At 40.6% G+C, this 13,663-nt stretch overlaps 2 protein-coding genes across 2 annotated transcripts in view; one reads left to right on the top strand and one right to left on the bottom strand.

Moving 5' to 3' along the window:
• SLC35A5 (solute carrier family 35 member A5) overlaps positions 1-2,219 on the top strand; it is a 35,783-nt gene extending 33,564 nt beyond the window's left edge. Inside the window, exon 9 of the transcript XR_012024206.1 lies at positions 2,019-2,219. The gene's annotated coding sequence lies outside the window, so the exon portion shown is untranslated. The remainder of the gene's footprint in view (positions 1-2,018) is intronic.
• CCDC80 (coiled-coil domain containing 80) overlaps positions 1-13,663 on the bottom strand; it is a 36,442-nt gene that overhangs the window by 2,059 nt on the left and 20,720 nt on the right. The window contains exons 4-6 of the mRNA XM_072811654.1: positions 10,634-10,770; positions 8,653-8,801; positions 2,076-2,179 (exon numbers count right to left, since the gene is read on the bottom strand). Of these exons, the coding sequence (XP_072667755.1) occupies positions 2,076-2,179; positions 8,653-8,801; positions 10,634-10,770 (390 nt within the window). The remainder of the gene's footprint in view (positions 1-2,075; positions 2,180-8,652; positions 8,802-10,633; positions 10,771-13,663) is intronic.

The following is a 13,663-nucleotide window of genomic DNA, read 5'->3' as shown; positions in this document are numbered from 1 at the left end:
TGATGGCTAAAGGAATAGTTCTGGCTTTCTTGCACAAAAGTTTGTCAGCTTAAAGAGCAGGTTCTTTCTTACCACTTATTCAGAGGATTCAAAGGAGAAGCACTTAAGCAAGCACCATGTGCTTCCCACCCTCAGCTAAAGTTTCAGGAAAGGAGAGAAGGTCATGCCTTGGTAGCTTGTTGGAATTCTTTTGAGGATGAAGTGCACATGAAGGGATTCCGGAGAAAAAAAATTGGAGGATGAAGGGGCTGTCAGTTCATCATATCAAGACTTCATGGCGTTAGACAAAATGCCAACCTAGTCAGGGTCATAACTTGGGACCAATAATACGAATATTGATGGTGCTTATTGTTCGGAGGAGAACTGAAAGTTGCCATGGCAGGGGCTGTCTTACGGAAGAGCTAAAATCCAAGCAAAAGGCTATTCAAAAAAAAAAAAAAAAAGTTTGTGGTCTTTGCTTTTCTCCCAGAGAAGTGAAGCATTCTGTTCTACATGTTGTTGAGTCATGTTTTCAAGAGGAAAGATCAGGAATTTAATCATTCCTGGAAAATATGACTTGTTTACATTTCCTGTATATTACAAAAGGATTTGCTTGCACTAATGTGATTTGTGCTCTGTGTGCAGAGACGAAATGAAACCCCACTTAATAACTGTTCCAAAGGTGTCTGTGGAAAATTAACAAGCCATGATTTTATTTACATTCTTATTGTGAAGGCCCATTAACTGCTCTAAGAATTTCTGCCTTTCCTAGCAACACTGATGGTTATAAATGATTTAAAATATACTTAAAGATACAAAAAATCTTATATGTTGATATAAAGTCTTAAATGATTAACTTTTATTAACTTTAATAAAAAAATCATGAATTTTCTAGTTGTTCTTACTTTTATGAGCTTGTTTTCTGCTTGCTTTGGAGTTACTATTTCACATCTTCAAACTGAAGTGTATTTAAAATTTACAGATATGGGGTCAGAGTAAGGACCCAGGCTCTGTTAATACTTTACAAAACTTATAACCTCATCTTTTTATCAATCAAGCACAGTTTTATCTCATAAATGATTCTTCTTCCTAACAGAAGTATCAAAATAATGCTGACTCATCTGTATTCCAGTTGGGAATGGAATTCCACTTTTGAAATTGCCCTTACCTCCTTGGTTCACCATTGAATTTAGTAGTAAGTCCTATGTACTATGCATTTTCCTTTTTGCGTGTCCATATTTATTTACGGGGAACCTGGGTAGCTCAGTTGGTTGAGTGTCTGTCTTCAGCTGGGGTCATAATCCGGGATCAGCTTCCTGCTCAGGGGTGAGTCTGCTTCTCGCTCTGCTCATGCGCTCGTTCTCTCTCTCTCTCTCTCTCTCTCATGCTCTCTCTCCCAAATAAATAAATAATCTTTAAAGTGATACTTAAGGCCACTAATAATTTAGGTAAAGAAAATATTAGTCTTCAAAACACTGAGCCGTTCACTACAAGAAAATAAATAATAAACTATGTTTCTCTTTGACCTATTTGTCCTAAAAATAAGATTCTGTTTAACAGGTCTTGCTGTATTTGGAGCCCAATGATAGATCAAAATCCTTTTTAAGGGAGTGGCAATATAGTATAGCGTGCTTCCATTAATATATTAATTCTCAAAGCCATTCCTGTTTTACCAACGACATTTAATCTACTGAGAAGTACCTAGTGTTTGGACCTAAGTATTACCTAAGTAAATGATGATACCCGAGTTTTATGGTGTTGAGACAAATTTTTAAAAAAGCAAACAAACAATAAGGCATATAATACAGATCACTGAAAGTAAAGCAGTAGGTATTTTCAAACATTTCGGTGAAGAACCCAAGAAGGGAGAATATTGAGAAAAAAAAACACAAAAAAAGGAAAACAAAAAAACCCTCCAGTTCACTAAGGCTCCAGTCTGAAAGCAACTTTATACTCAATACAACTGAGTAAGTGTCTGGGAATCTCCAGTCTGGACTGAGGAATATTTGGATGATCTAAGCTTCTATGTTCCATTTTAGAGTTGACCAGGAAGAGAGCGGTATGGGAAAACAGTGATGACGAGGCTTCCCACTCACCAAAATTGCAGGCCTGGCCACTGAGGGCTGAGAGCTGCTGTGAATAGGCCCAGTCTTCATCATTAGGGGCAGAGATCACCAGCAACCGCCTCCTCCATCGGAACCTGGAAGGAGCAGGAGGCCGTTATTACTGCTTCAAACAATAGAGGCTTAGTGTAAGAAGGCACAGTAACTTTGGCTGTCGGGTGTTCCTGTGCCCAGAATAAAAAACACTGGCCCTTAGAAATACCTCATAGCTCCTCAAAACCATTAAATTGCATTTCCACATTTCTTGAGCTTTTCTGTTATAACTTCACGGTCTGCCTACTGTGGCATTTGCATGAAACATCAGGCATCTGGCCACCACGCCTGATGAAGTCACTTGGGGAGACACGAAGCTCTCAGATGCAATGAAGACTGGCCAAAATAGCAAGGTCTATTGTAGCCATAGAAATAGGAAAGAGGAAGGTAACTGAAGAGAACTCAAGTGCTAGTAGACTTTGCTAGGGCTTGGAGAGGATTGAGAATTGAATGTATGGACAGGAAATAGAGTAGAAAAAGAAAACAGGTGAAATTTTAAGTAGGTGACAGTGACAGAGTGACAGTGACATGAAGAAGGAAAATGGGGAAGTGGTTCAAAGGGTCAAGGAGGATTCCTGGAAAAGCAAAGCCCTGGGTATTTTTCTCCAGAGCCAGTGGTTCTTCCAGAGGCAAATGGAAGTTCTAAAATGTAGCCTACTGTCATTAGGAAAAACCAACATTATAGAGTCTTCCTGTGAAGTGGGATGGGACTACACCCAGAGCCCAGGAATTTAGCATATATGGTAAACTTGTTTCTGCTCCAGCACTGTTGGGGAGTAGAAAGAGCTTTTGTCTTGTAACCTGAGTTCGTGTTTTGTCACTGCTAACTTTTTGGGCTCCTTGAGCATGTCACTAAATTCATCCAACTCTCAATTTTTCCTTATCTCTAGAACCAAAAAGAGCATCTACTTTAAAGAGATAATAACACTAAGAATTAAAATACACCCATCAGTGTAAGTCATCCATGGAATAGCATGGATATAGATGGTGGCTTGTTCTGTGGGCTTCTAGATATAGAACTTTGTCTATTAATAGACCTTGGACATTTGTCTATCATAATGCCATATGGTAAGTGACTCAGTCCTTACATTCGTATCATTTCATAGCTGAGTTTGTCTACACTGACAACATTAGAGGTCAATGAAGGTGCAGCCTTTTGTCTTCATTTTACAGATGGCAAAGTGGGGCTTAGAGAAGAGAGGTAATTGGCCTAACTAGTAAATCTAAGAGGTGGTACCAAAACAACAGGTTTCCCTGATTCCCAGGTCAATGGTTTCCCTAGTCTATCACCCTCAGAGATCCTGTGGCGTGGCTGACACAGTCAGGGTCCCTCGGGACATATGAAGGAGAGAGGGTATGCATCCAAGGAGTAACAGTATGGAGTTTTCTCCAATTCCACTTTCAATAGAGGCAGGGTTTTGCTTTCTGAGTTCTGCAGACAACTGTGGAGTGTTACTACACTCACTAAGCTAGAAGCCAGTTGATTCTATTCGTGACTTCTCTCCCTGTGCCCATTCTAGCCTCACAGTGAACACGAGAGTTTTCAAGCCCAAAGAAAATGGCCTCTTGAGGGAACAGTGGTTTGGGTGAATGAGAGTAAATGATAGTCTGATGAAATATAACCCCTGAATGGATGCCTGTAGCAAGGCTCGCCAAGCACTGCTTGCTGTGACATTACATTTGCTTCCTCTGCTTGTCTCTCTTCAAAGGGAAAGAAAAACTAAAATCTCCACTGAAGATAGGGAGATGAATGTATTTGGCATGGAGGAGGGGAGAGCAGTGTCTGAGACCGTCTGAGATCTCCTGGGAAAGGGAACTGCTGTTGGATCACAAACACGGTCTCCTGTACCCTCCCTGCTTCCTTAGGAGGCATGCCAGCCCAGCACTGGCCCCCCAGCCAGCATCCAAACCAGGCCAGCCTTCCTGGCCTCACACAGAGCCGTAGGGTATCCTCGAAGGAGCTATTTTGGGTGAGGTATATTTTGACTTGTTTACCTGTGTGCACGACTGAACGCTGTCCTGATTGGACAGGGACAGGATCTGAGACTCCCCGTCGCAGACACAACCAGGCGAAAGTCCTTTCCCCTAAGTAATGATTCTTTCTCCCATGGACCTTCACATTAAAGTATAAGGCTCCAGCTCATGACACTGAAGGAAATCACTTCCATAGGATGTAACAAGAGATGTCAATGCGGCCCAGATCCTTATTTCAGACCGTGTTCTCCTGTTACTTTAACTTATCAGTAAATAAAAATTCTATGAGCTGTGTGTGTGTTTGCTTCTCTCAACTGGCATTCCCAAATTAGTGTGCATTTGCCCACTCTTTGGGGCTTCTGTCTCAGAGGAACGTAATTATAGCCTGAACCAGATGAGTGTCACTACAGACCAGACTGGCTTCAGAGTCTGGTCAGCTGAAACCAGGCTGTATAGACTCACCAACAACTCAGCAAATTTGAAGGAAAATTTCCATTTGGATACTTATTTATTTATAGAACTGCTATTTAAAAAAAATTTTTTTTTTCAGTTCTCTTTGCCTGGGTTTCAATCCTGATGTGTTTACTAAATCTCCTCCTACTTCTCCTTTCATGACAAAGTTCTCGAACTAGGAGCTGAATGACTGGTCCCAGTACTACTCATAGCCAGCATTCATTGCTTACTTACTTTGTACCAGGCTGTGCACCATCATTACCTTTAGTATTGAATTTACCTTTCACCAATCTTAGGAATAGATATACTTATTATCTGCATTTTGCAAATGAGAAAACTAAAACCCGGAGAAGTTAAATAATCAGCCCAAGGTCACACAGCTAATAAGTGGAGAAATCAGGAATCAAACTCAGGGTTGTCTTACTCATGCCTTTAGGTAATACGGGATTCCACTTTAACTTTTAAGGTCAATGATAATTACTAGCAAAGTGATTCCAAGAGTTGTGACGATAAATCATACAGAGCTATAGGACATCCAAATTATAATCATGTCTATTCTGAGTATCCACAACAAATACCTGTTCCTGAAATAGTACTGAATATTAAAGCCCATAAGGCTCTGACGTCAGAAGGAAAACACACTTACGTTATCATAGTGCCCTATCCAGTACAAAAGACTTTAAATGAAAAATGTGCATACAAGTCTTAAAAATCAAAGATATGCCATTAGGATCAATAATCAACCAGAATGAGCGCTGCGAGCTTTGTGTGTGATTAACATTGAGATAATGTCAAGCCTTCTCTGTCAAGTTTTGAAACCCATGACATGGTAATTGTAAGAAGCCTGCCTGGGGATGGTAAGAAAAATCTCTTAGAATGTCTGTAGCTGCAGGTCTCAGGGCTGAAATCCTTGGCTATAAATAACAGTGAACTGGGTGGTTAACTGTCTGCTGTCAAGGATGGGCAGCCTGAGTTTATGAGATTGGTTCTGCAGATATGCTTTAGTCCTGGAAGATTTAGAACTAAGAAGAAAAAGTTTTCAAAGAATCATAATGATAATATGTATTTCTAAGAAGGATCCTGGTCTTCATGATATAGATATAGATATAGATATAGATATAGATATAGATAGATATATCATTTATGTTCTTGTGAAACTTAAGAAAATTTAGCTTAATAAAATGGCAACCTTGGAACTTTAAATTAGAATGTATAATTGAGTAATTGGCTTACATGTATGGCTTTAAGTCGAGTGCAGTTATTGCGACATCTGAGAAAACTTCAGATTCACTGTATTTATGAGATCAATGGATCATTTAATAACTCAGCAAGGTTTTGTTCATTTTTTTTGAACAATTCAAAAATATATATTAAACGTAAAATAGATGTTTGAAATAATAAGATTGTTCAATTATTGAGTTTGTAAGCAAGATCAAACCTTATTCAAAGCCCCTTAAAAGTGATAGCTTAAATGTGTTAGGTTATAAATAGAATAATAAAATTTAAAAGCCAACCTTAAAAGTTTAAGAGAGAGCTATGGTCTTAAATCTATAACTTGGATATATTTAACACTAATTGTGAAAATCAAAAGTGAACTGCTAGGAGTGGCTCAGTCCCTTAAGTGTCTACCTTTGGCTCAGGTCGCGACCTGGTGCTCCCTGCTCAGCAGGGAGTCTGCTTCTCCCTCTCCCACTGCTCTCCTCCCCCCTATTTTTTTTTAAGATTTTATTTATTTATTCATGAGAGAGAGAGAGAGAGAGAGAGAGGCAGAGACACAGGCAGAGGGAGAAGCAGGCTCTATGCAGGGAGCCTGATGTGGGACTCGATCCAGGGACTCCAGGATCACACCCTGGGCCGAAGGCAGGTACTAAACCGCTGAGCCACCCGGGGATCCCCTCCTCCCCCTACTTGATGCTCACTTTCTCTTTCTATTTCACACTCTCTTTCTCTCAAATAAATAATTTTTTTTTTTTTAAAGTGAACTTCTAAAGAATCTTATCTGCCAAAAGGAAGGGAGAGAGGGAGAGAGGGAGGAAGGTGGGGAAGGCAAGTAAGTAAAAAAGAAACAAGGAAGGAAAGGAAGGGAGGGAGGAAGGGAGAGAAGAAAGGGAAGGAGGAGGGCGAGGGAGAGCAGGAGAAGGAAGGAAAAGGATGAAAAACACCTCAAGGGCAACAAGTTTTATCGTCAATCTTCTAAGTCATTGAGCTTAGATCAGAAGTTGATTTTTCAGTGCCCCCAAGATTAGACAAAGAGCCATTGGCCCAGTGGTGTGTTAGAGCCCTTTCTCAGCCAAGAGAGTGGCCTGAAGGCTGAGTTGAGACTCAAGTCTTTATAAAGACATGTCCCTTCCATCTCCATTCCAGATGCTTCCGCTGCACTGAAAATTTGAATGAAGGAAGAACCTCAGGTTCCTTTCAACTCTGAAATCCTGTGGTTTTAGGGATATCTCCCTTTGCTTCACTTTGTGGCCTTCTGGGTCCAAGACTAAAAATAATTCACATTATATTTTCAAAAGGAGTATTAGATAAGAATGCAGACTTTGGGACCCAGATTTTCCTGGGGCCACTGAGTCTTAGAGTTGACACTAGTTCAGTGATAACAGAAAGTTAGTTACTTGATCTCCATTAGCCTCACCTGTCCCATTTACAACACAACAGTAGTTACAGTATTCAGATCCTAGGTTGTTGTAAAGATTAAACTCTGGAAGGAAAATGAGGTGCTTGGCTTAAAGGTGAGCATACAAAAAATGATCCCTTGGGGTACCAGGATGGCTCAGCTAGGTGTCTAACTCTTGGTTTTGGCTCAGATCATGATCTCAGGGTCATGAGATGGAGCCCCCTATTTGGCTCCATGCTGGGCATGGAGCTGCTTAAGATTCTCTCTCTCCCTTTCCCTCTGCCCACTCCCACCTCCAAGCCCCCTGACCTGCCCTCGTGTGCACTCTCTCTCTCAAAAAAAAAAAAAAAAAAAAAAAAGTGATCTCAGCAACCCTGGGATGGGGTCAGGGCTACTTGCTAATATTCTCACTTATGGGTGAGATTTTTAAGGCAGGTTAATTGAGAAACATAGAGAAATCAACATAGCTAGTAAATTGCAGACCCAAAACTTGGATGAACAAGTCCTATACCTGTTACATACACATCATGAGGTTCTCTTTTAAGAGACCCAAGCATCCTGAATCTAGAGGAATTCAAATGATCTATCTACTTACTAAGCATAGAATTTCTTGATTCTCCAACTCACATATGGAGACGATGCTTTATAGACACAAGTAAGGAAGTTAACAGCCTCCAAGTTAATGAGCCCCAAGTAAATGCTTGCTCTGTTTCTGAAGCCTCTTGGCCACACAGTACTGCTAGTGTCGGGGGTGAGAAGGGGAGATGTTATGCTGAGATCTCTCCGTATTTATTTGTTGTGGGTGGAATTTCTGCAGCTTTGCACCTCTCAGGGCCCCAAAGGCCCTGTACAATTTTCATCCAACATGGGGGAAGGGACAGAGAAGGGAGAACGTGGAGCAATTTTTTTAAAAAACAGTCTTCTCTGTGTATTTACTGAAGTTTTCCTACAACACTTTTCGATAAACCCTATTCCCCAGGGAATCAGGGAGCTGGGTCAAGAGGATTTATCCTTTTGAAGTCCCAGAGGGCTTTTTGTTGTCTTCTGCAGAGTTAGGAGGAAGCAGAAAATCACGCAGAATGTTCCAAATCCTGCTTGGAACCAGAGGGGCCTAATAAATAAATATGTAAAATAAAAATGCTGTATGCAAAGCCCTCTAAATTCACTGATGGAATAAATGAAGCCTCACAGGTCAGAATTCTTTATTCTGTGCCCAAAAGGAGCAGAAAAGAGAGAAAAGATCTATCCAAAGCCACCAAATCAACATTCAAGCTTGGAGATGACCCCAAACTTGTGACCAAACCCTTTCAACAGGAAAAGACTAAGCCCAGTGGCCAGAGGGCTATGAAGCAGACAGACCTTTCACCAGGGAAGGTCTACACACAGATCTACTTTGTGTTTCCTTGGCCTCTTCTTTAGCTTACCCACAACACATTCCCATCTGGCTCCTCGGGGACGCCAAGGGTGGGGTACCTGGATAAGAAGTTCTCCAATGACTGCTTCTTGTCTTCCTTGCAAACAATGCCTTCCTTCTTCTGCTTTTCCATGTCTTTGATTCGGGACTGGAATGTATCGATCAAATCAAACACAGACTTCATCGAGATAGGTACCTCATAGTATTGCTGTTTAAGAAAGAATAGAAAGTATGTATATAATGCATTAGGGTATTTCTTCCCTCTGTTCAGAGGCTAGGAGGGCCCAGGAGAATTCAGGAGAACAGGGAGGAAATAAGAACCTGGAGGGTTCATTGATTTATAAATTCTTGTCTGCAAAAGTACCTCTGCTGAGGTTTTGAGGTTTAGAATCCATGAGACAACTGTCCCTTACCTTTTATGAGCATTTCTTAACTGCATTTTTTTTTTATTGGAAAGGGTCTGTGCCTTCCTCATCACACTATCTTAGGTTCGCTTCCCTCTCTCTGGGACTAAACTGTTTCTTTTCACTACACAACTGGGGAGAAGATAAGAAATGCTATAACCAACACAGAAATGGAATAAGCTGTGAAAGTATCTGACCTCAACAATAAGGGTAATTTCCCACCAGAAGGGGTGCCTGGGTGGCTCAGTGGTTGAGCATCTGCCTTTGGCTCAGGTCACGATCCCAGGGTCCTGGGATGGAGTCCCTCATTGCGTTCCCTAAAGGAAGCCTGTTTCTCCCTTTACCTATGTCTCTCTGCCTCTCTCTTCGTGTCTCTCATGAATAAATAAAATCTTAAAAAAAAATTTTTTTTTCCACCAGAAAGGGGACTGTCCTGTGGTCATCAGGAATCTACGTAAACTCTTTGTAATTCATGGAGTCTGTTTTATTGAGCGTCACTTAAAATTAGGTCTTGTTTCTATACATAGTCTCAGAAAAAAGTTGGAATCTAACTTAAAGATAATCCAATTCCGTTTCCTGGGTCATAGCCGTCTGGACTTACAACAGCAACCTAAGATGGGTTTGGCAGCCGGCTGAGCACAGGCAGCGTAAACTAGAGAGAAGTCTGGACGTGGCTTGGAGCTATGCACCCAGTGGGAGTTCAGTAAACCAGAATGTGAAAGCTGGTAGAGACCTTCAGGCCCATCTAATCCAGCCCCTCACATTAGAGGTGAGGCAACACAAGTGAGGAAGGAGTTAATAAAAGGACCTCTCTTCAGATCCAGAAGAATACTGCAGGTTGGATCAGCTGTTCTGTTAGCCCAGGTGACCTTTTCCCTGACGATTTCTGGGTAAGCATGATATGTTAGTGGTGTACCAGAAGAGTTAAGACATCCAATCTGGAGCCCACCTGTATGGGTATGGAGTGCAATGCTAACTGGGTGAACTTGGGACTCTCTTTGTTCTTCTGTGAAATATAGATAATACTTGTTATTTATCTCAAAGGTTTGAGTCATGGATTGTAAAGGGTTGAGGTGAGTGCCTAGCATGAGGAAAGCACTTAATAAAGTTAGATATTTTGTTATTATTATGATAATTATTATTAGTGTTATTACATGGCACAGTTTTTTATGGTTCAGAACTTCTTTCCCTAAGCATGGGAGGAAAGTAGGTAGAAAACCCTACTGTCTTGTCCATGTTGGATCAGGAGATAAACTTCCAGAGCCTTCCAAAAGAGTAGGTCTATGTTAAATCTGGCTTTCCTGAAGGAAGAAGCCAAATACTCTTCACCTTTTATCCCTTGGGCCTGGTACATGATAGCTATTCAACCGGTGTCTGATGACTGCATGGCACTGAATTTAGTCTGAGTCAAACAGTTGGGCCACAGGAGAGCATCCAACCCAGCTCTTTCCATAGACTTCATTTCTAGGTACACATTCTGTGGGGCAGCATGGAATATCGGACCCATTCTAAAGCCTTCCCACGTATAAAGTAATTTGTGTTTATTCATATATTTAATCAGTTCATTGACAAAAAAATTCCCAGAGTTGCTATTCTAAGGAGTAGAAATGTATCATCTCAAACAGAAAACTTGTACCTTGACTCTCAGGTCCACATCTGTGAGCACCATGAAGAAGTCATTGTAGGTCATTCCATACTCTTTCCTCAGCTCACCAATGAGATGCTGGTCTACCAAATCCTCATCATCCACCACTCGCATGGGTTTTTCATTATCTTAAGGCAAATGAAATGTGAATAAATATGAGTGTGACAAGACAGAAATAAGTGGGAAGTGAATGAGTGAAGGCTCTGGGTCTCCATCCTGAGTGAATTAGAACAGCTTTCATTAATTGCACACATTAGCCAACATTTTGTTTAAACAAAAGTTTTACAAGTGAATAAGTAAATATAGAAATAAATGAATAAGTTAATTTTGAAAGTCCGTCTTTTACAGATGATCAAGCCCCATCTCTGCCTACCCTGGTAGTAGTGAATCAGAAGGAGCAAAGTGAGAGTGAAGGCAGCTGAGTCATCCCTGGAAGAAGACTGCCAATTTTACCCTGGGGATGAGTCATTACCCCACCTCAATAAGGAGTTTTTAAATTTATCTTAGTTCTAGTTATTTATTTAGTTGAGTCTAAAATCTGTATCTCTTCTTCACTTTTATTTTAGAATCACTTTGGGACTGAGTGAACTATGTCATTGCTATAGAGAAAAATAAACCTATGTTCAAACCTGGCCACAGGTTCGCTTTAGCTCCAAAAATGTAGGGCTCTTCATAATACAAATTTTGTAAGTGAATACAATTTCAAGCCAAATGTTACTAAATGGACAGAAGTTTTTAACTATTATGTATTTTTTAAAACCATGCCCTAAGAATAAATTATTACAATTTGAAACGTTCTTGAAGATGTCCCCAGGTTGATGGGAGGTATGAACATGGCAACTCTATGTCCCTGGAAATACTTTTAACATTTCTGAGATGAAAATGCTACTTTCTTTCCTGACAGGTCACAGTGTTTCCCTCAACCGCACTAAAATTTTCCCCTGCAAAATAATCCCCTGTATAATAAATGTGAAAAATTAATATCAGCAAATAACTGATAGTAGATTTATTAGTGAAAAGAGTCTATCACTTACTATCAACATTGCTATTCAGTGAGTAATACCACAGCAGAAACAACCACAGTTTCACAGTTTTGTAGATACGGAGGTTACAGAGCTTGAGCATCATAGACCATTTTCCTTTTATTCTTAAAAAAAGGATGATTACAATTTAACTATTCCTTTGGTTTATGTGATTAGGATCATTGAATGTATACAAACAAGGAACTTGATTTCCCCCAAAGCAGATCAGAACTCGAGGAGAAAGAATCTGTATTCCTCCCCCAAACTGTGACAGCTCTTTGTGGAGGCGATTCAAAGGCATGGGAGCTGATAGATAGTTATGTGAGGACCAAGCACTGTCTGCAAAATGAAAAATGATACGCTTCATCCATATGAAGTTCATATAAAATATGACCTATTTTTGCTGCCATTTTTTACATTTTTGCTGCCTAATTAATTACAAAGTAATTTAAAAGAATTTCGAGATTCATGTCGGTTTTTGTTTAATATGTCTCATTGAGCAAAAAGAGCAAGTTGCTGAAGAGAATGGATAGTAGGCGTTATTCTTGGTTAAAACGATATCAAACAAAAGAAAACACATCTGCCTAGGAATAGACATTGGAAAATGTCCAGAAGGACATAGAACTGGTAACAATGGCTGCCTCTAGGGAAAGGAAAAAGTGAGGTGGAAATTTTCACTGTTTATTCCACACATATTTAAAATTTAACAAGGAACATACTTTACAATTAATAATAATAATAATAATGATGTAAATCATTAAAAATTAATTTAAAATATTTATAGCAGCTAAATACCCTAATACTTTACAAACCAGATTTTATCTTGACCCTAGGGATTACTATTTTTAATTCCCAACATACAGTCATTTTTACTTTTGTTCATTCAACAAATATTTTGTTGTCAGTGCTTAGTCTATGCTGGGCCCTGGATTCAGAGATCAGCAACTTGGATAGAGTTAAAGTTTCTAATTAGAATCAAAATGAGACCATTATATCTACCTAACAGAGAAAGTTACAAAAACCACTGAATGGCTGAGATGGAAGGAAGCTGGAGATTGTAGTAGATTTCAAAGATGGCCCCAATTCATCACCCCTCTCTATACCTACACCCTTTGCTCAGTAATTGCAGCTCCTTGTCAAGGTGAATGAGGCAAACTGTCCTGCCTCTTGATTCTGAGCCCATCTACACAACTTGCTTTGGCCAATGCTAGCTGATGTTGGCATGAGTGACACAGACAGAGGCTAGAATTGGACCTGTGCATTTGGGATTGCTCTTGCCTCTACTTTGGCCATGAGAAAAACATCCATACCAGCCTTCTGAAGGAAAACTTACACCAAGTAACCCTGTCCTCAGCCTGGACAGGGCTACTCCAGATCAGCCAACACCAGTTGACCCCTAAAGTGTTCAAGCCCAACTAAGATCAGCAGGACCACCCAGCCAACCAGTAGCTGACAGCAAATACATGGACCAGCCTTACCAAGACTCACCAAGCCTAGTCCAGATGAGCCAAACCCTACAGACCCATGACTGACCGTTTAATAATTATACGCCACTGAAGTGTGCAAGTCTTCATCACAAAGCCTTATTGGGGCAAGAGAAGTGATACAGACATTATCTGGCACAACCCAGTCATGCTATTGAGAAACAATAATATAGGAAACATATGAAACAGGAACTGAAGCAGACACTGTGGCGCGCCGTCCAGATTCTACTTTCAGAAGCAAGGTCACTGTGCAGGTTAGCAGCTGACTCCCTCTCTGAAAATCATTCTCCCTAGAAAAGAGCTGCCTTTCCCCCAAGTCACACTATAACTAGGGGGCAGCCCACATTCAATGGTTGATGAGGTAGGGAGGCCGTAGATCTAAAAGATGCCCCCCCCCCCACCGCCCCGGTCTCCTAGAGAGCCACGCTGAAGGGTCGCTTGCATTATGATTAAGATTCCCTCTCTGTTCTCTAGTATCCTCACCTCTCACAAGGATTGTTCCTGAGAATACTTCC

The sequence above is a fragment of the Canis lupus genome, chromosome 35 (genome assembly GCF_048164855.1).
Source record: "Canis lupus baileyi chromosome 35, mCanLup2.hap1, whole genome shotgun sequence".
Classification (NCBI taxonomy): Eukaryota; Metazoa; Chordata; class Mammalia; order Carnivora; family Canidae; genus Canis; species Canis lupus.
The sequence above is the reverse complement of the archived record's forward strand: the minus strand, read 5'-3'. Positions and strand labels throughout refer to the sequence as shown.